This window comes from Bos grunniens, chromosome 8 (assembly GCF_055505025.1).
Source record: "Bos grunniens cultivar Pamir isolate PY7600 chromosome 8, Bosgru_T2T1.0, whole genome shotgun sequence".
In the NCBI taxonomy this organism is placed as follows: Eukaryota; Metazoa; Chordata; class Mammalia; order Artiodactyla; family Bovidae; genus Bos; species Bos grunniens.
The window spans coordinates 105,787,216-105,807,436 of record NC_141172.1 but is presented as its reverse complement, the minus strand read 5'-3'; the positions used below and the strand labels follow the sequence as shown (position 1 = coordinate 105,807,436).

Genomic DNA, 20,221 nt, shown 5'->3' with positions numbered 1-20,221 from the left:
AATGGCCTTTTCTGGTTATTCGATGCCACCTATAGGGAGCCAGCCCACTGCACCACACTGTCTCTCTCCTCTCTCTTGACTGAAGGCAGCCTTCGTTTCAATGTTAAAGTGGTTAAAGGTCTCTGAATAGGAGGTATGTGTGTGTACCTGCCAGGGAGTGAGGGAAATGTGTAGCTTTTCTACCGAACATACCAAGACTAGCCATAAGAATGGGACATCCAGGAATTCAAGTTGCTCCCCTCGAGTCAAGCAAGGTCAGCTGCCTCGCCCTGTGCAGTATGAACCGATGCTGCAGTTTCTCAGATGACCACGGATGGACGTGACGGTGAAGCCTAACCCTAGTGGGGCAGGCCGCTTGGACTCACATTGCTTCATTTTAGTGACTCATGACGAGTCTCTCCCGTGTACCAGTCAATGCGGCATAAACATGTTTTGTAGAAGGATGTGCGTATTAGAAGTGGGAAGGATGCTCTCCTGCACCTAAGCTCTTGCTAGAAAGTGGGGGCTGCCTGGGGCGGGGGTGAGGAGGGGAAGGAGTGGTTTGTGTGCTCATGTGCTGGCAAGGGAGGTGGGCAAAAGGAGTAGGATGGATGGGAAAGGAAAGAAGGGAACAGGAGGAGGAAAGAAATCAAGGGAAAGAGGCAGAAAAGGAAGTTATCTGGAACAAGCAGGATATGAACGTCTTCCTTGTTCCAGGCACCTTTACACACCATGCCTTATGTCATCTTCATCTTTGCATTAACCCTTGAAGCAGGCAGATCGTCCTTTTTATCTCTTATTTTGAAGAAGGGGAGATGAAAGTGAGTCTGGGGATTTCACTTGGGCCTCTGACTCAAATTCAGTTCTTTTCAGTGCACAGGGATACAGAGAAAAAGAGGCAGACAGACAGACAGTGGATGGATATGCAACAGAGGGAGGGGCCAGGACAGAGAAGCAGAGACCAAAGAGAGAGACAGAGGCAGCAGCAAAGGCACTAAGGATGGGAAATGGAGACAGAGATGGGTGGAAAGAGCGAATCACAGAGCAGAAGAGAGACAGGGAGAGGCAGAGGCGAGAGCAAAAATGTGCACGTGAATTTAATCAGGAGCGAGGGTCCCAGAGCGAAAGTGAGTTGGGTCCTGCTGATTGTACCCATGATATAGAATGGCACGGTTTTCCAGATGGAAGGAACTGGAGAGGACAATCTTCCAATGTCCCAGGAAGCTTACTCTGCTCACCTGCCTAGAGCTGAGGCTAAGTTTGAGGAAGGGACTCCTCTGAAGCAGAGTACAGATGTCATACGCCCTCCCCTGGTTCTCTCCATTTCCCCCAGTTTCTGGTTGGGAGAAGGCCAGAGTCAGTGCTTGTGAGTGTCTGGACTGCCTTGCAGTCTGGCGAGGATGGTGCAGGCAGAGGGCACGATGCATGCGTGTGGCCCGCTGTACCCTGTGCGTGCCTGAAAACTCATTACTGTTTTTGTTTTAATTCTATAAACGAAATTTGACTTTAAACTCACAAAGATAGCTGATGCTTGGGGAAAAACATCAATGCATCTTTTTTTTTGTGGAGTGAAGAACTCTTTTGCAAAATGAGTAATTACCCTCTGCTTAATTTATTTTGTATATTTCATTTTGCTGTTTCAGGCTTTGTGCAGGCGGGGGGACGACTGCATTATTAATCACCGTGTGTTCTGAATGGGATGAGTCTATATTTTATCCTCACAGCATCCTTGTGAATGGGAGAGGACGGGGCATATGTTCCTCATCTTCTGGGAGACAGGATGAGGCTCAGAGAGATGAAAGGGCTTGAGCAAGGCCACTCGTTAACCAGTGGGGAAACAGAGCTGAGGATCCCGTGGCAGAACTAGCCCCCAGGCTTTGTGTTCTCCCTGCACCTGTAAGCTCCAGCTCAGTGTGGTGGGTGGCCAGGGAGAGCCACCAAGGCGGATTGTTTTGAGTGAGATAGAGGGTCATGTTGAACTTCTCCATCTTGCCTGGCATAGTGTCGGGGAGTGCTGACTTCAGAGTCACACGGAAAGGTGTTCGGATCCAGACCCTGTTATGTTCCCACTGTGTCATCTGGAAGCCGGTCATTTAACCTCTGAGAGTTTCCGTTTCCTCATCTGTAAAACTAGGACATTAGCATCTGATTCACAGAATACTTGAATGGATTAATGCATGCTTAATGAGAGCCATATGGGCCTCCCTGGTGGCTCAGTGGTAAAGAATCCGCCTGCCAGTGCAGGAGATACAAGAGACTTGGGTTTGATCCCTGGGTTGGGAAGATCCCTGGAGTAGAAAAAGGCACTGCGGTGTTCTTGCCTGGGAAATCCCTAGCACAGAGGAGCCTGGCTGGCTACAGTCCATGGGGTCACAAAGAGTTGGACACGATTGAGGCAGCTGAGCACACATTTTAACCTTGTCTTTTCCCCAAATTACAACCTAGGGACCCAGGATAAGAATTATGGTCAGGGGAGGACATTAAAACAACCAGTGTCCTAATAATAGTCATGACAGTAGCAGGTTATGATTCTGGAGCCCACACCAGGAAAAGCGTTCTTGGTGGTGTTCAGTGTGAGGAGAAGGCCTGATTAACGTCATTATAGGACTGAGAAAACCAAGGCTTGGCCAGAGACCAGAAATTATACAAAGCCACAGAGCCATTAGGGGACAAATGCAGAGTTTGAAGCCTGTTCTAAGCCCAGTTCTTGTCTAATCTGCTTTAAACCACCTCTCCCCATGCATAACGCTTGGATTTATCTTTGGGGAATGACTATTTATGAGAGAGGATACTGAGGTTTCCAGGGGCTGTTTCCCTGCATGTATATAACCAGGATGGGATTTCTCACTGCCTGATCCAGCTGATCCAGTGTTCCTGCTGGTCCGGAGAGACAAAAGGTCTGTGATGCCCCATTTACTCTCTGACCTGCCTCCACACCCATCCTTTCCTCTTCTTGAAAACTCCTTTTTCCCCTTTAGAGAGAGGCAGCGCAGCCTGGGACAGCCTCACAGTCTCTGGAACCAGCCCCCTAGATTCCAATCCTCTTTGCCCTGTGACTCTAGGTAAGCAAGTTACTTAGCCCCTCTGGGCCTCAGTCTCCTCATCTGTAAGGTGGGTTTGAGAAGAGAACCTACTTTATAGGCTTGTGAGGGTCACATGAGTGAATCTAAATAGAGAAATCTCAGGGTTCCCTCTTATTATCACCCTCCTCTTCACTGGTGAGCCTCTGGCCTAGGGGCAGAATTTGAAGCTCCTTCTTCTGGGTCCTATAGCTCTTTGCACACACTCCCCTCTCCAGTCTGAAACACACCTCACGGTAATATATTTTCTTCTCAGTCTCCCCACTCAAGAGTCACTGTGTGAGGGCAGAGACTCAGATGGATCCATCTCTGTGCACGAATCCCACCCGTGCTAGGCACAGACGGATTGTACAGAGAAGGAAAGATAGTCTGAAGAAGTCCAGTCTGTACCAGAGATGAACAAAGAGCAGGCGGGAGGGGAAATAAAGGATCTAGCCCAACAGTGAGCCCAGGAGAAGAGTCGCAGCCTCGAGGTGCCAAGGGCACCAGGCCAGGGAGACAACACAGCCTTGGGGAGTCCAGCCTGGACAGCAGCATGATGGGGTGCTGCTGTGCTGGGGTGACGGCAGCGCTGGCAGGAATGGTCGTGACCGTAGTGACAACTTCACACACTGAATGCCGCAGTCATGGCTGGTCATGTGGTCCTTGTTTTTAATATGGTCTCTCCAACCCTTGTGACAGTTTTTGAAGCTGGGTTTAGGATGTCCATTTTCTGATAAGGAAACAGAGGCACAGAGAAGTGTGGTGAAATATCCAGACCACTCAGTCTGTGAGCAGGACACCGAAGGTTCAGCCGCAGGTTGCTTTGATTCCAGATTGATGCTCTTTCCCTTTCCTGGGGCTATGACCCTTGACCCGCCCCCACCCCCACCCCTCTAACCCATTCCAGGCTGATCTGAGGAGTTCGGATGATGCAGGCTCTGGAGTGGAGGGTGAGGAGTGGTGGATGGCAGCCCCTCGCCCAGCAGGGCTAGCTCTGTGCATGCCTGTTAGGAATTCCATGCTGCTTAATTAGAATCAAATCTGTTCTGGTTATCAGAGATGTCTGTGTCTCTATCTGTTCCAGGCTTTTAGATTGTCTTCACCCTCCTCCATCTGCCATAATTTTAAGGGAGTCTCTTACTTCTATGCTTTCCCCCAGACCCTTATTTGTAGATAATTGTGGGGGTGGGTGGGCGGCAGGTGGGGAGGCACTCAGGGATGGAGGAGGCTGGGAAGAGAGAGGATGGAGCCAGTGGAGAGGAGTCACCATGGCTAAGACCTTGCAGGGGGGGTCCTAGCATGGCCTGGCTGGTGGCCTTTCAGAGCTCCAGACATCCCACATGGGTCTGCCCAACGTGACCTGAGTCAACAGCCAGTTAATCCCTGTGTAGCCTAGATTAAGGACTGTGATCTCCATCAGACCCGGTCACCAGCCGGTGTCACCACCACCTTTTGGCCTCTGTGTTTTTTTCTTCTTCTTCTTCTTCTTCTTCTTCTTCTTCTTCTCAAAGGCACAATTAGGAAAGGCAACAAGGCAGCTGAGGTGCAGGCATCCATGTTTGTCTCAAATGCTTTGGGAAGAATAATGTCTGCATGTCTCACTCCAGCAGCTTAAAAGAAAAGGGAGGGCATCAGAGATACCCACCCAAGGTTGCTTAGGATGTCATCAAGGCTGACCTCCTCACTGTACAGATAGAGAAACTGAGTCACAGGGAGTGGGGAGACCTGCTTGAGATCACGCAGCACATTTGGCTGAGTTAACTTCTAAAGTCCTCTTCACTTCATAAAGGTCTGAATTATGTCTTGTGATTTCACTCCAGTGGTGTTTCTCTGACTCTCAAGCCTCTATTCTCCGAACTCCTGAGCCTCCCATACAGAGCCTGCCTCCAGCTCCAGCCCCTCAGAAAATGCTGACCTCTGGTCACAATACCAGAGCATGTTAGAGATAGAACCAAGACCTGGAATCTGAACAAGATTTGGAAGGCAATTTGGGGATCTCTGAGTACTGCTGCTGCTGCTGCTGCTGCTAAGTCACTTCTCTGAGTACTAGTCACTCATTTTACAGATGGGAAGACTGAGTCTGGGTAAGTGGAGTGATTTGCCCAAGTTCGCACGGGGTCAGCACTGTGAAACGTATTCTCTGGTGACACTGCTTGGACTCAAAACTGCCCAGATGATCTCATTCCCTCACTAGATAATTATTTTGCCACTTGGTTTTCCCTTCATTTCCTATTTCCTCTCAAGAGCTGGTCTCTCGTCTGTTGAGCACATTTCTCTCACTTCTCTGGCTCTGCTTTTCTCAAGAAGAAGGGTCAGGGCAGACCCACTGCAAGAAGTAGGTCCTCACACAGCCCTGTTCTTATCAGGAAACCCAGGGGCAGTTAGAACAGGAAAGGTGCAGGGAGGGAGAGTAACTGGTAAGGGGGAGGATTGGCTAGGCCAGTTATGAAGGACTGTGTAGTTTGCCAGGGCTTATGAACGCTATTGTGAAAGCACCTGGAAGCCCCTGGGGAGTTTCTGAGATGAGACGTGGGTGCGGTGTTCTCCAAGAAGGTAGCTGGCCACCACTCAGGTTGATGGGCAGACACTGAAAGTAGGTCTCCAGTGAGAAGACTTTTTCAGTGGTACACATAGGCAGTGTTCAGGGCCGGCACCAGGGAGAGCTGGGAAGGAATGGGTTCAAGTGACAAAAAAGAGGTAGAATTAGTGGGATTCAGGTGCTATGTGGATTCAGTTCAGTTCAGTCACTCAGTGGTGTCTGACTCTTTGCAACCCCTTGGATTGCAGCACACCAGGCTTCCCTGTCTATCACCAACTCCTGGAGCTCGCTCAAACTCAAGTCCATTGAGTCGGTGATGCCATCCAACCCTCTCATCCTCTGTCATCCCCTTCTCCTGCCTTCAATCTTTCCCAGCATCAGGGTTTTTTCCAGTGAGTCAGTTCTTCACATGAAGTGGCCAAAGTATTGGAGTTTCAGCTTAGGCATCAGTCCTTCCAAGGGTAGTCAGGACTGATTTCCTTTAGGGTTGACTGGTTTGTTCTCCTTGCAGTCCAAGGGACTCTCAAGAGTCTTCTCCAGCACCGCAGTTCAAAAGCATCAATTCTTCGGCACTCAGCCTTCTTTATAGTCCAGCTCTCACGCCCATACATGACTACTGGAAAAAACCATAGCTTTGATAGACCTTTGTCAGCAAAGTAATGTCTGAGCCTCTTCTGCTCTGTGTGAGGTCCTGTATTCATTCCTCCGCATCTCCAAAAAGCCAAGGGTTTATTATCAGCTATAGATGAATTATATTGGTTTTTAAAATAGTTACTCTTTAGGTCTCTTAAGCCCCATTTATTGAGATCTCATTTTATGTTACATGCATTCTCACTCCATAAACTCTTGGGTAAGGAAAAACAGAACCCCTCAATTATGAGCAATCTGAGTTTCTCTTGTGTGGGGCTCTCCTAAACCACTTCAAAGTTGACAGTGCCTCCATTATCATCATGAAGCCAATGGACTGGTGAAATGGTTTAGAGTGTGCACCCTGGAATCCTCTTGTTTTGTCCAGGATCTGCCACACAGATGCATGAACTTCATCAAGTGGCTTCGCTGCTCTGAGTTTGTTTCCTAATTGGTAATGAGGCTGGTATCACCTTTCTGCTGGAAGATCAGTGATGCATTTGAAAAGTCCTCTGCGCAGTCTGTGGCGTATTTCTTCTCACTGAATATATCAGTAGCTGAGTCACTTGTTTTGTTTTGGTTTGGTTAATTTTTTTCCCTGGGCCTGTGCATGAGTGCTAAGTTGCTTCAGTCATGTCTGACTCTTTGCAATTCTATGGACTGTAGCCCACAAGGCTCTTCTTTCCATGGGGATTCTCCAGGCAAGAATACTGGAGTAGGTTGCCATGCCCTCCTCAGGGGATTGAACCCATGTCTCTTACATCTCCTGCATTGGCAGGCAGGTTCTTTACCAGTAGTGCCCCCTGGGAAGTCCATCCTATAGTTTAGATTGCCGTAAATAATGCATTCAAGGATAGTAATAGTAGCATTCATTTGTAATGCCAAAAAGCTGAGGGGGAAAAAAAAAACAAAACACAGATGCCTATCAGTAATGGCCCCTGCATTGAAGGCTGATTCTTTACAGGTGAGCCACCAGGGAAGCCCCCTTTTTTCCTAGACCGGAGGGGCCAATTTAACATCTTGTTTTAATGGAAAGAATAAATGCTCTCTAGATGAACGATGGTCTCAATTTCAGGGTGTGCCCTTTGCCAAGCCAAAGGAACCTTAGTTTCTTTATCCATCTGTTTGGGGCAACTTGGATGAAATAATCTCCAAGCTGGTCCCCATGTTCCCTGAAAAACATGTCGCCCTCATCTATGGCCCCTTCTACTGAAGGACACAGGTACTGACGAGGGCATCAGCCATAGGGACCACCTTCTCCAGACCCCACAGCTCAGAGGAGCTGGTCCCCCACCCATGAGAGTGCCAGATGAGTGTAAAAACTTCTTCCTAATCCCACCCTGCTGGCTGGTTCCCTTCCTCCCACCCTATCATCCCCTTATGATTCCATTTTCACTTGCTTCCGACTCAGTCATCACTTATCATCACAGGCCAGGGACACTGGCTGCTGTTCATTTTCCCATTCACTCTACTTGTCACTGCAGCTTGAAAAGGCATTTCCCTGGGCCCTCAGAACAAGTGTGCACAGCATCCTCTCCTGTTCTGACTCGGACTGGGCCACCTGGGGCGTCTACCCTTCTGCGTCACCTGGCCAGGCATGTGGTAGGGGAGATGGGCTGGGCATAACATGACCGGGGGCCTGCTTTGTGCTAGGAGTGGCGAAGATGCTTGACATATGTCATTACGTGTCATCTCGTGGACCACGCTCATGACTAGTACCGGGAGGCAGGCTGTCTGGCCTCACTGTAAAATCAAGAAACTGAAGCTCAGACTCAACGGGTCACATGCCCAGGGTCGTGGAGTCAGGTCTTCAAAGCTCCTGCTGTGAAGTTTCTAATCACAAATATCACAACAATAAACATGACCACAAGGGCAAGAGCAAGGGGTGCTGCCTTTAATTTGACAATTCTCATGAGTGAGAAAACACAGGTTAGAGAAGAGGAAGCTCCTTCAAACTACCTGCACTGATGATTTCCAAAATCATCCATGACATCCTGATGATTTCCAAAATTCAAAGAAGACTAAAGGTTAAGAATTACTCTTCCAAATATCTCCCATTCAAAAGTAGATACTTTATATAGTGATTGCATTGAATTATATTACCCATGTGATGAAGGGTTATTGGGTTGATTTCTAGGTAGTAGCCATAAGCTTCAGGGATGCATCAGACCTTCTGTTAATTGAGCATCTACTATGTACCAGTCTTACCCAAGTATAGGGTTGGCCACAAAGTTCAGTCGGGTTTTTCTGTAGCATCTTATGACATCCATGACAACACTGGGAGGAAGATACCATTTGACTCCTTTAAGTGACATGAAGCTGAGGCTCAGAGAGGGTGACTAAGCTGGCCAAGCTTGTGAACAGAGGAGCAAACAGCCAAGGCTAGGATCTCTCTGACTCCTTCCCAAGACATGTGATGGCTCTCTCTAAGGGGACAGAGTTTAAGAGAGTGTGGAAGAGGGCGTAGGCATAGGAGATCAGGGGGTGCTGCAGGAACATCTTTCCCATGGTAGACTGAATTATTGTCAAGTCCTCATCTTTCTAGAATACTATTATGCATTTACATCCTTGGCATGCTTGATAGTGAGAAAAGGGAGATTTCTTCCCAACCCTGTCTTCAGGCTTGGCTCAAGAGTTGCTCTGGCCAGTGGGTTGGTAGCATATATGGTATGAAATGAAGTCTGAAATGATATGAAATGAAGTTGGAAATGTGCTGTGGCCGGCCTTGCCCTTACATCCCTGCCTCTTGCCATGAGAAAACCACATTCCAAGTAGTGGCTGGTCCAAGGAGGATGCGGGTCACACAGGGCAGAGTGGAAGCAACTCAACTTGGAGCCAAGTGCAGCTGAGTCCCAGCTGGATCAGTCGACCCAGAGGTGGAACAGAGCAGAAGACTGCTTAGTTACTGACAATAAAATTCTGTGGGTTTCGTTACACAGCGTCAGTATAACGAAAACTGTCTGAGGTACCTCAGACCTATATTTCCTTCTATAAGTAATGACCCAGTTGTTTTTTTAACCCTTAGTACCAGAGATCAAATTGCCAACATCTGTTGGATCATAAGAAAAAGCAAGAGAGTTCCAGAAAAATATCTACTTCTGCTTTATTTGACTATGCAAAAGCCTTTGACTGTGTGGATCATGGCAAACTGTGGAAAATTCTTAAGGAGATGGGAGTACGAGACCAATAATAACAATCCCAGGGATGGGGGAGCCTGGTGGGCTGCTGTCTATGGGGTCACACAGAGTCGGACACGACTGAAGCAACTTAGCAGCAGCAGCAGCAGTACCTAGCACACAGTTGCTAGTTACTAGGTGGCTCAGTAACTGGTAAAAGGACCCACCTGCCAATGCAGGAGATGCAAGAGACGCGGGCTCGATCCCTGGGTCAGAAAGATCACCTGAAGAAAGAAATGGCAACCGGCTCCAGTGTTCTTATCTGGAAAATTCTATGGACAGAGAGCCTGATGGGCTACAGTCTATGGAGTCGCAAAGAGTTGAACACGACTGAGCACGCGTGTGCATGCACATATACACACCCACACTAACAAGCACTATGAAAACACACTCAATCAGATTCCCTTATAGGAGCCACTTGAATAAAGAGATTAAACCTTTTTAAGGTCTGCATTATCAATCACTTGTAAATTCATGTTTTTAATGCGTTCAGGATACCTTAAATCATTATATTTTAAAAAATAGTTTCTGTAATACATTCTCATTGTAGGAAACTCAGAAATGTCAAAGGCATATAAAGGAAAAAAACCAGGAGCATGTTACTGGATGGATTTAAGTATTGAGAGCACCAGTGTAGTGGAAAGGATGCTGTAGTAATAGCCAAGAGTCCTGGGTGCTAATCTTGATTTGTTAAGAGGTAGTCCACTTACTTGGCTAAATGTCTTCACATTCTGAGCCAGAGTTTCCCTGTCTGGAAGGTGAAGCTGGGAAGATTTGAACTAGATGAGCTGTACGAGCCTCCTCTGCTCTGATGTGAAACAGAAATTCTATTGTAGCCATTTCATCAACTTTCGTGTTTACCCTTTCCACTTCCTCAGCAAATACCTGTCACGGATGTTAAGAAAGTCGTCTTCTAGTCTTCAGCAAAATCATCAGTATTCTAAAGGAATTCAGCCTGAATTCATGATAATTGCAGTATATTTATATATTCACTAATTCATCCAGTCATTCATTCATCCATTCAGCAAATAAGTTTCCAACCCTTCATCAGATACGATATAACTCCTAGGATATGGAGATGATTAAGAAAAGATTTTTGCAATGAAGAGACTCCTAGTTTAGTGGGAGAAACAGGCAAAAAATGTCCCTGTCCCTTTGACATAGGCATTACTATTGTGAAGTATTTGTTGTTGTTTAGTGGCGAAGGCAAATTGGAAGTGGTCAAACAGGAGATAGCAAGAGTGAACATCGACATTCTAGGAATCAGTGAACTAAAATGGACTGGAATGGGTGAATTTAACTCGGGTGACCATTATATCTACTACTGTGGGCAGGAATCCCTTAGAAGAAACGGAGTGGCCATCATGGTCAACAAAAGAGTCTGAAATGCAGTATTTGGATGCAATCTCAAACATGACAGAATGATCTCTGTTCGTTTCCAAGGCAAACCATTCAATATCACAGTAATCCAAGTCTATGCCCCAACCAGTAATGCTGAAGAAGCTGAAGTTGAACTGTTCTGTGAAGACCTACAAGACCTTTTAGAACTAACACCCAAAAAAGATGTCCTTTTCATTATAGGGGACTGGAATGCAAAAGTAGGAAGTCAAGAAGCACTTGGAGTAACAGGCAAATATAGCCTTGGAATATGGACTGAAGCAGGGCAAAGGCTAATAGAGTTTTGCCAAGAGAACGCACTGGTCATAGCAAACACCCTCTTCCAACAACACAAGAGAAGACTCTACACATGGACATCACCAGATGGTCAACACTAAAATCAGATTGATTATATTCTTTGCAGCCAAAGATGGAGAAGCTCTATACAGTCCGCAAAAACAAGACCAGGAGCTGACTGTGGCTCAGATCATGAAATCCTTATTGCCAAATTCAGACTTAAATTAAAGAAAGTAGGGTAAACCAGTAGACCATTCAGGTATGACCTAAATCAAATCCCTTATGATTATACAGTGGAAGTGAGAAATAGATTTAAGGGACTAGATCTGATAGAGTGCCTGATGAACTATGGAATGAGGTTCATGACATTGTACGGGAGACAGGGATCAAGACCATCCCCATGGAAAAGAAATACAAAAAAGCAAAATGGCTGTCTGGAGAGGCCTTACAAATAGCTGTGAAAAGAAGAGAAGTGATAAGCAAAGGAGAAAAGGAAAGATATAAGCCTCTGAATGTAGAGTTCTGAAGAATAGCAAGAAGAGATAAGAAAGCCTTCTTCAGCGATCAATGCAAAGAAATAGAGGAAAACAACAGAATGGGAAAGACTAGAGATCTCTTCAAGAAAATTAGAGATACCAAGGGAACATTTCATGCAAAGATGGGCTCGATAAAGGACAGAAATGGTATGGACCTAACAGAAGCAGAAGATACTAAGAAGAGGTGGCAAGAATACACAGAAGAACTGTACAAAAAAGATCTTCAAGACCAAGATAATCATGATGGTGTGATCACTGACCTAGAGCCAGACATCCTGGAATGTGAAGTCAAATGGGCCTTAGAAAGCATCACTACGAACAAAGCTAGTGGAGGTGATGGAATTCCAGTTGAGCTATTTCAAAACCTAAAAGATGATGCTGTGAAAGTGCCACGTCAATATGCCAGCAAATTTGGAAAACTCAGCAGTGCCACAGGACTGGAAAAAGTCAGTTTTCATTCCAATCCCCCAAAAAAAGGCAATGCCAAAGAATGCTCAAACTACTGCACAGTTGCACTCATCTCACACACTAGTAATGCTCAAAATTCTCCAGGCCAGGCTTCAGCAATACATGAACCGTGAACTTTCAGATGTTCAAGCTGGATTTACAAAAGGCAGAGGAACAAGAGATCAACTTGCCAACATCCGCTGGATCATTGAAAAAGCAAGAGAGTTCCAGAAAAGCATCTGTTTCTGCTTTATTGACTATGCCAAAACCTTTGACTGTGTGGATCACAATAAACTGTGGAAAATTCTGAAAGAGATGGGAATACCAGACCACCTGACCTGCCTCTTGAGAAAGCTATATGCAGGTCAGGAAGCAACAGTTAGAACTGGACATGAAACAACAGACTGGTTCCAAATAGGAAAAGGAGTACATCAAGGCTGTATATTGTCACCCTGCTTATTTAACTTATATGCAGAATACATCATGAGAAATGCTGGGCTGGAAGAAGCACAAGCTGGAGTCAAGATTGCCGGGAGAAATATCGATAACCTCAGATATGCAGATGACACCACCCTTATGGCAGAAAGTGAAGAGGAACTAAAAAGCCTCTTGATGAAAGTGAAAGAGGAGAGTGAAAAAGTTGGCTTAAAGCTCAACATTCAGAAAACGAAGATCATGGCATCTGGTCCCATCACTTCATGGGAAATAGATGGGGAAACAGTGGAAACAGTGGTTGACTTTATTTTTCTGGGCTCCAAAATCACAGCAGATGGTGATTGCAGCCATAAAATTAAAAGACGCTTGCTCCTTGGAAGGAAAGTTTTGACCAACCTAGATAGCATATTGAAAAGCAGAGACGTTACTTTGCCAACAAAGGTCCATCTAGTCAAGGCTATGGTTTTTCCAGTAGTCATGTATGGATGTGAGAGCTGGACTGTGAGGAAAGCTGTGCACCGAAGAATTGTTGGAGAAGACTCTTGAGAGTCCCTTGGACTGCAAGGAGATCCAACCAGTCCATTCTGAAGGAGATCAGCCCTGGGATTTCTTTGGAAGGAATGATGCTAAAGCTGAAACTCCAGTACTTTGGCCACCTCATGCAAAGAGTTGACTCATTGGAAAAGACTCTGATGCTGGGAGGGATTGGGGGCAGGAGAAGGGGACGACAGAGGATGAGATGGCTGGATGGCATCACTGACTTGATGGACGTGAGTCTGAGTGAAGTCCGGGAGTTGGTGATGGACAGGGAGGCCTACTGATGCTGCTGCTAAGTCACTTCAGTCGTGTCCGACTCTGTGTGACCCCATAGACGGCAGCCCACCAGGCTCCCCCGTCCCTGGGATTCTCCAAGCAAGAACACTGGAGTGGGTTGCCATTTCCTTCTCTAATACATGAAAGTGAAAAGTGAAAGTGAAGTCTCTCAGTCGTGTCTGACTCTTAGCGACCCCATGGACTGGAGCCCACCAGACTTCTCAGTCCATGGAATTTTCCAGGCAAGAGTACTGGAATGGGTTGCCATTGCCTTCTCTGGGACAGGGAGGCCTAGTCTGCTGCAATTCATGGGTTGCAAAGAGTTGGACAAGGCTGAGTGACTGAACTGAACTGAACTGAGTCCTTAAGTTGCATCCTGCTCTTTGTGACCCCATGGGCTGTAGTCAACCAGGCTCATCTTTCCATGTGATTTCCCAGGCAGGAATGCTGGAGTGGGTTGCCATTTCCTTCTTCAGGGGGTCTTCCTGACCCAGGGATTGAACCCACGTCTCCTGCTTGGCAGGTGGATCCTTTACTCCTGAGCCACCTGGGATCTCCATTATGAAGTGCACGCCTGAATTTCTTTATGTGCCAGGCAGGGCAGCAGATGCTGGATGCAGTGGTGAGCAGAATGGCAGCCATCACTTTTTCCAAGGAGCATGTGCTGTAGTGACAGAAGTCAGGGAGCCTGGACATTCACGGTCAGCATAGGAAAACAAGTCAGCATGTGTCCCTGGTGAGCTGACCTTCAGCAGTCTGCCCACCCTGGATACAAAGGCAGGATTGAGTATGGGACTCACCCAGGGAAGGGGTTAACCCTCAAGTCCTGCTGTCAGAGACTTGCATCTTGCAAGAAGGTAATGCTTAGTTGTGACTGTGGAGAGTTCGCTGAGCCAGCAAAATGGGAAAGGGTGGGGGTGGTCAGTAAAGCCAATAGCCGTGGCATTGAGGGAAATCCTGCCAGAGACACACAGCCCAGCTGCTAAGAGTGATCAAAGTTAAGGTTAAAACAAGGAGTGTCCAGAAAGCTAGAGGTGAGCAATTTGGAAAGGCAATGTAAATGACTGGTTCTCCCTGGTGCCCGGAATTGATGAACATCTATTCCAAGCTTCCATTTTGCAGATGAGGAAACTAAGTCCCAGCATGGAGGAGGGTACCTATCCAGTATCCCTACAGCTAATGTGCAAGCATATGTCAGAAGCCAGTTGCCATCTTGGAAGGGAAAGAGGAGGAAGTTTATGAGCAGCTACTCACTGCCTGCCTGAGCCATCGGTGGTGCACTTCCCTCCTTCAGCTGCTTCTTGCATCAGCTCTGAGTGATTGGCTGAACTGGCATTCTCACTGTATGGTTGGGACAACTGAGACCCAGATGGTGAAGCGACCTCTTCCCAAGACCATACATCTGGGGGGAGAGAGTGAGGATTGGCACCCGGGCCAGCGCTCCTGCTTTCCCCCTCCCCCACTTCCTGTTCTCCAGGCAGCCTCCGGGGTGGATACTTCTCATTTGCAAAATACACATTTGTTGTATAACGAGCCGTAGTAATTAATGATCCATTCCAAGGCAGGGGAAAGTTGCCTAGTAAGCATACACGAAAGAAAGAGAAAAATATGGCAGTGTCCTTTTTTTCTGTATAGATTTCTCGTTCTCACTAATATTCCCAAAGCGAGAGAAGGGGAGGAAAAATGACCTGCGCCCTGTCCCGAGTCACTGATAGGAGAGACAGGAACCTCAACCCTTCCATGGAGAAGAGCCCTCTGCCCCACCAGCTCCTGGCTCACCCCTGCCCAACTTCCCGTCCCTGTGCCAGAGGTAACCACTTTACCTCTCCTGTTATGAATCATGAAGCCTGTGGCTTGTGGCAGATCATAAATCAGGCCTGGGAGTCTCGAGGACAAATCCCAGGACTTTTAATCTTTAATATTAGACGTGCTTAAAGTGGTGAATATTTCATGAAGGGACTGTTGCATTTTAACACATCATTAGTGACTCCTCCTCCTCCCCCTCGGGTTGATTATTCTGATCCAAATCTCAAGGATCTCTGCTCTTTCCCTCCGTTTTCCTAACCTCTGGCAACAGTCAATCCATTAGGTTGCACGTATTTGCAGCACTGGCATTTAGTGGAAGACCCTTGGGGATGTTATTGGAGGGGAGAATTACAGAGAGCGTCCCTGCCTGCAAGCAGCCCCCTCTTATTTACTAGGTATCCAGAGGACAGGAGGGATACATCGATTTCTCTATCTCTCTCTTCTCCTCTCTTCTCTCTCTCTCTCTCTGCTTCTCTTTCTCTCTTTGTCTTTCAACAGTCTTGTTCTAAATATTTTGAACATTCCCTCTGATCTATTCTTTTCTCCACATTATATCTTACTACCCTTTTAGTTTAACCAACATTTATTAAGCCCAGGCTGTTTGCCAGATACTTGCTGATGCTGAGTATACAAAGATTAAGCAGCATTGAACTATATAAAATGAACGAAAGTGTTAACACTCAGAATCCTTTGCATAAGGTCAAATGCCTCACACTGATAATGAATCAGGGGAGACAATAAGGCTATTTGATGAATACAAACATTTTTTAAAAGGCGTTAATGGGCGATAGTTTTAGAACCTGTGTTAGCCTGGCCTCGAGTTCACTGCTGTGCTTTGTTTTGATTGCACAAGGTTGAGAAAACTGATTCGTAAGACTTGAAGCTGTAAAAAGCATGAGCTTGTTAGCACCTCATCTCTCAGTCTCAGGATCCTATTCGATGAAACAAAGATGATAGGAGAATTTTTTGTTTAATGAGGACTGCATAAAATCCATTTATCTGGCCACCAGACTTAATGAGACAGAGCTCTCCAGTGTCCTCAGTTCTAGCGTGTAATATCTGAGTGTTTAGCCTTCATTGTTTTTATTATTAAGGAGATTTCAAAATGAAGTGTCTTAAGGAACATTAAAATCTGAAAGTTTCAAAGTCTGAATCTCCGACATTAAGCTAGATGTTTCAATGAAACGTGATTTGAAAATACTTGGGTCAAGCCAACCAGAATGACTGTAGGACTGAAGAATCGCAGTCATACTTGACTGGCTCTAAGGAATGGCACAGTATTTCACAAACTTTTTTTTTTTTAATAGAATCTATTTTTGGTAAAGCATCTGGGAACATTCTACAACTACATCTTAGGAAAGTCTAACAGCTAATTGAATCAAAACATTTTTTCCTGACCTTAAGGAGTAAGCAGTGAAGCAAGCCCAATAGTAGCAGGAAGGCAGGACTCTTCCAGAAATGAACTCTGAAGATACATCAGGAAACAGGACATGTGCGCCCAGAATGAACTTGGCCAATGAGAAACTATACTTAAGGCAGCAGCGGACGCTAGCGAGGCTGTGTCCAGCCCATATAAGGCATGGCCAGAAAAGGATAACACATGGATACATGGATGGATGGATGGCTTGGTAGATGGAAGGGAAGGGACAAGAGGGAAAATGAGGGGAGGGGAAAGAGGCAAGTAAAACCAATAAGACCACCAACAAAACAAAATAAAGTCTGGAGATGGTAGATGGAAACAATTTTTCCTCAAGAGGAAATCAGAAGTATTATACTTGGAAGAGGTGGCATTTGATTTGGGGCTTATAAATGAACGTGAATTGTTCATTCAGGTGGAGAGAATTCAATTTTCTGACTACACTTTTAGCACAAGAGTACTTTATCATAATTTAAATATCCGAAAACAGGGCGTCCGTGTGTAGCCACGAGCTCACTCTCTGTCTCATTTAGTCAGGAGCTCCTTCAGCACCTGGCTTGCACCTTTGACCTCTGCATCCCCAGTGCTGAGCAGAGAGCTCGGCGGGGAGGGTGGCCAGGGCTTGCCGAGTGAATAAGTGAGTGAATGAACAATGAATGAACTCTGTTAACCACAGTGGCAGATGGGCTAGAACGTTCTCTTTCCATGGCCTTTGCTAAAACAAGGTAGCTCACTTTACATTCCAAGAAAACAAGGACACCAGGAGAGAAGACTGTTTGGGGCAGGCAGTATTTCACAAGATCCTTTCCTCTTTTGGCTTACAGGAGAGTGCAGCTGCCACGAAGGCTATGCCCCTGACCCGGCTCACAGACACCTGTGTGTTCGCAGTGACTGGGGGCAGAGTGAAGGGTGAGTAGCAAAGAACACCAGGTGAGGCAGGGACAGTGGGGGCCCTCCACTGCTCCCCATGGACGCCACTTCCTTTGCAATGGTTGTGTTCCTGGGGAAGTGAATCCTATTTCCCACTGAGTCCCATCAGTACATGACTGATGACAGACCTTCTAGAGAACAAATGCTAATTGTCGCTCACCCTCCCAAACCATAAGTAATCAAAGGACACTCTCTTGAGTGGACTAGTGAAGAAGAATCACGTATTTTATGTGTTAACTCCAAAAGGGACCAGGAGGACTTTGAAATGCTGAGTGCTTCTGTGAAATGGAGACCGGTATTATGTAAATAGACTTATCCAAACATTACCTCTGCAAAATTCCATAATTTGTAGCAGTTCTTCAGCAGTGTCCACATAGGAATTGCATCTGCTTCTGACTAATACCATCTCTTCTCTCTTTTTCTTTCCCTTTCTCAATTTTTTCCCACAGTCCCTGGCCATACACGACACTGGAGAGGGGCTATGATCTGGTGACAGGGGAGCAAGCCCCTGAAAAGATCCTCAGGTGAGTTGACAGTTCTGTTGGGGAACGGTCTGATGGGGAGGTATAGTTATACATCCTTAGTTAATTGAACCTGTGCATTTCTGGGATGCAATGGTCCAGGTTGCTATGGGAATCTGATTTCCATTTGTCTGGCATCTAGACTTAATAGATTCAGATATTTGAACTGGAGGAGACATTACTGATTATCTAGTCCAGTGGTTTAAAAATATTCTCTAGCCATAGAATCTCTTCCTGCCACTACCATGAAATCTTGTGTGAAAACTTCGTACTTAAACTGATGAAGACATACAGCAAATTAAGGGGCAGAACTGGGAATCGGATTTTGGTTGAAATTGATTCAGAGTGCATACTCTTCACCTTTGTGCAGGCTGCCCCTGCCAGCAGTCACTTTAGGTCCTTCTGCTTGGGAAAGCAGAGCTGAAATAGTCCCTGTCTTCACAAAGCCCACTGCTAATTAGGAATCAGGACCTAAACTCAGGAAAACAGGACTAGCAATATAGAGTCATGCATGGGCTAAATGATTAACAGAGGGAGAAAATGACCATCCATGTCTGGGCGAAGTTGGCCAACATCAAGCCTTGAAGCATGCAGGCGACTCAGTTGGGTCTGCAAGTTAGAGAAGGTTCTAGAACGAATGGGAGGAGGGGCCCCTTTTTCCTGTTTTTTTTCTCTGCTTCCCAGGGAGTCCCCCAATGGAAACTCTTACATTGCAGGTCTACTTTCAGCTTGGGCCAAGGACTCTGGCTTCCTGTCAGCAAAAGCTTCGTGGTCCCCCCCGTGGAGCTGTCCATCAACCCACTGGCCAGCTGCAAGACTGACGTGCTCGTCACAGAAGACCCCGCAGATGTCAGGTAGGGAAGTCATCTCCAGCACCCAAACCACGGGCTTCTTAGAGCCCTGGGAGGCCCTCCCTTTCAGGATCTCAGAACTCCTGTGGAAAAGTGCTCTTCATGATGTTAAAGCAGGCAGCTGCCTAGCTGGTATATAAGAAACATATCCAGTGTGCCATGCTCCACACTCCTGAAATTGACCTCCATGGTGGGCCTTAGTGCCTCTGTATTTCAACATTATTGCTTTCCTTTGGGGCTTATATAAAACATGAAAGAGGTTAACACATTATCTAGCTCATTCTGGGATCTTTAATGGTCTTCTCTTATAAAAGACCATTACTTAATAGTATATTGAAAAGTCGTGAAGGTAAAATATTGGAAGATGAAGTGCTTTCTCTTTTGACTCTGATACTAGAAACAGACTCTGGGCTAATCAATAGGAGAGAAATGTCCAGGTCAAATGAATTTGCTCTTTACTCGTGAAACGATGGCGACTACATCTTTCTTTCCACATTTTGCACCTTGTAGTTAATTTCATTATAGACTTACTCTACTGTGTTCTAATTAGTTGCTTACATATCATTCTGTGCTATTATGTAGTGAATCCCTCAAGGTCAAAGAAAATAACTTACTTTGCTTTTTAATTCCCAGTTCCCAGTCCATATTGGACATCTACTAAATGTTTATTGATTTAATTAAACAGGTGATCTTAGATCTGAATCTAGCACTATTCTGGAGCATTCTAGTGTAGGTTTTTATCCCCTCCCCCTCCTGATTTGATTAGTTGAAGAATTCTAGCATTTGAATGTTGCAAAAAATGGACTCAGCTTTTGCTTTTGGAACTGGTTTGTACTCAGCTTATGAGCTCCTGAACTGGAATGTGGAGGCACGGCCCCGTACTTCCAGTGCTTGTTATTCTACCACTGCACAGCTGCCTTTTCACTTAAGATGCTATCGATGTCTGTGGCATCTTGATAGGGAGACTCACCTTCTCAGCCTTTCATGAAGGGATGGACACAACGTGACTTTTTATTGGTGTTTCTCCAAAGAAGTAATTTTTAAAAGAAAATTAAACGGATAATATTTAGAAAATGAAGTGATAACTACTAAAAACTAAGATGGTTTCATGTGCATACAAATTGATTCATGGCAAATTATCATGGCTTCTGTTTTTGTTGGAGCTGAGGTCAGTGTAACTTCAGTAAAGCATCAGTAAGCCTTCAGTAAGCCTTCAGTGCTAAGGTTACTCAGTATTACATATTTCAGAAATGGAGAAAAGAGCATCTGGTTGAAGGATTCTTCTTGAAGAGGCCTTGTGACCTTGTCTCAAATCAACTGAAAGGTCTCTACCAGACTTCCTCAGAGTTCTGTACTGTTGACATTGAATTTGTAGTTTCACTGAAGCTATAGATGTCAGACTGGCTGA

General features: G+C 45.9%; 1 protein-coding gene across 12 annotated transcripts in view; it reads left to right on the top strand.

The window, feature by feature from the left end:
* ASTN2 (astrotactin 2) overlaps window positions 1-20,221 on the top strand; it is a 1,042,634-nt gene that overhangs the window by 476,184 nt on the left and 546,229 nt on the right. For 9 of the 12 annotated variants that reach the window (XM_086413912.1, XM_086413911.1, XM_086413916.1 and 6 more), the window contains 3 exons: window positions 17,336-17,420; window positions 17,891-17,965; window positions 18,679-18,816. In XM_086413912.1, coding sequence (XP_086270038.1) covers window positions 17,336-17,420; window positions 17,891-17,965; window positions 18,679-18,816 — 298 coding nt within the window. The remainder of the gene's footprint in view (window positions 1-17,335; window positions 17,421-17,890; window positions 17,966-18,678; window positions 18,817-20,221) is intronic. The other 3 variants (XM_086413910.1, XM_086413917.1, XM_086413921.1) reach the window with 1 other exon arrangement.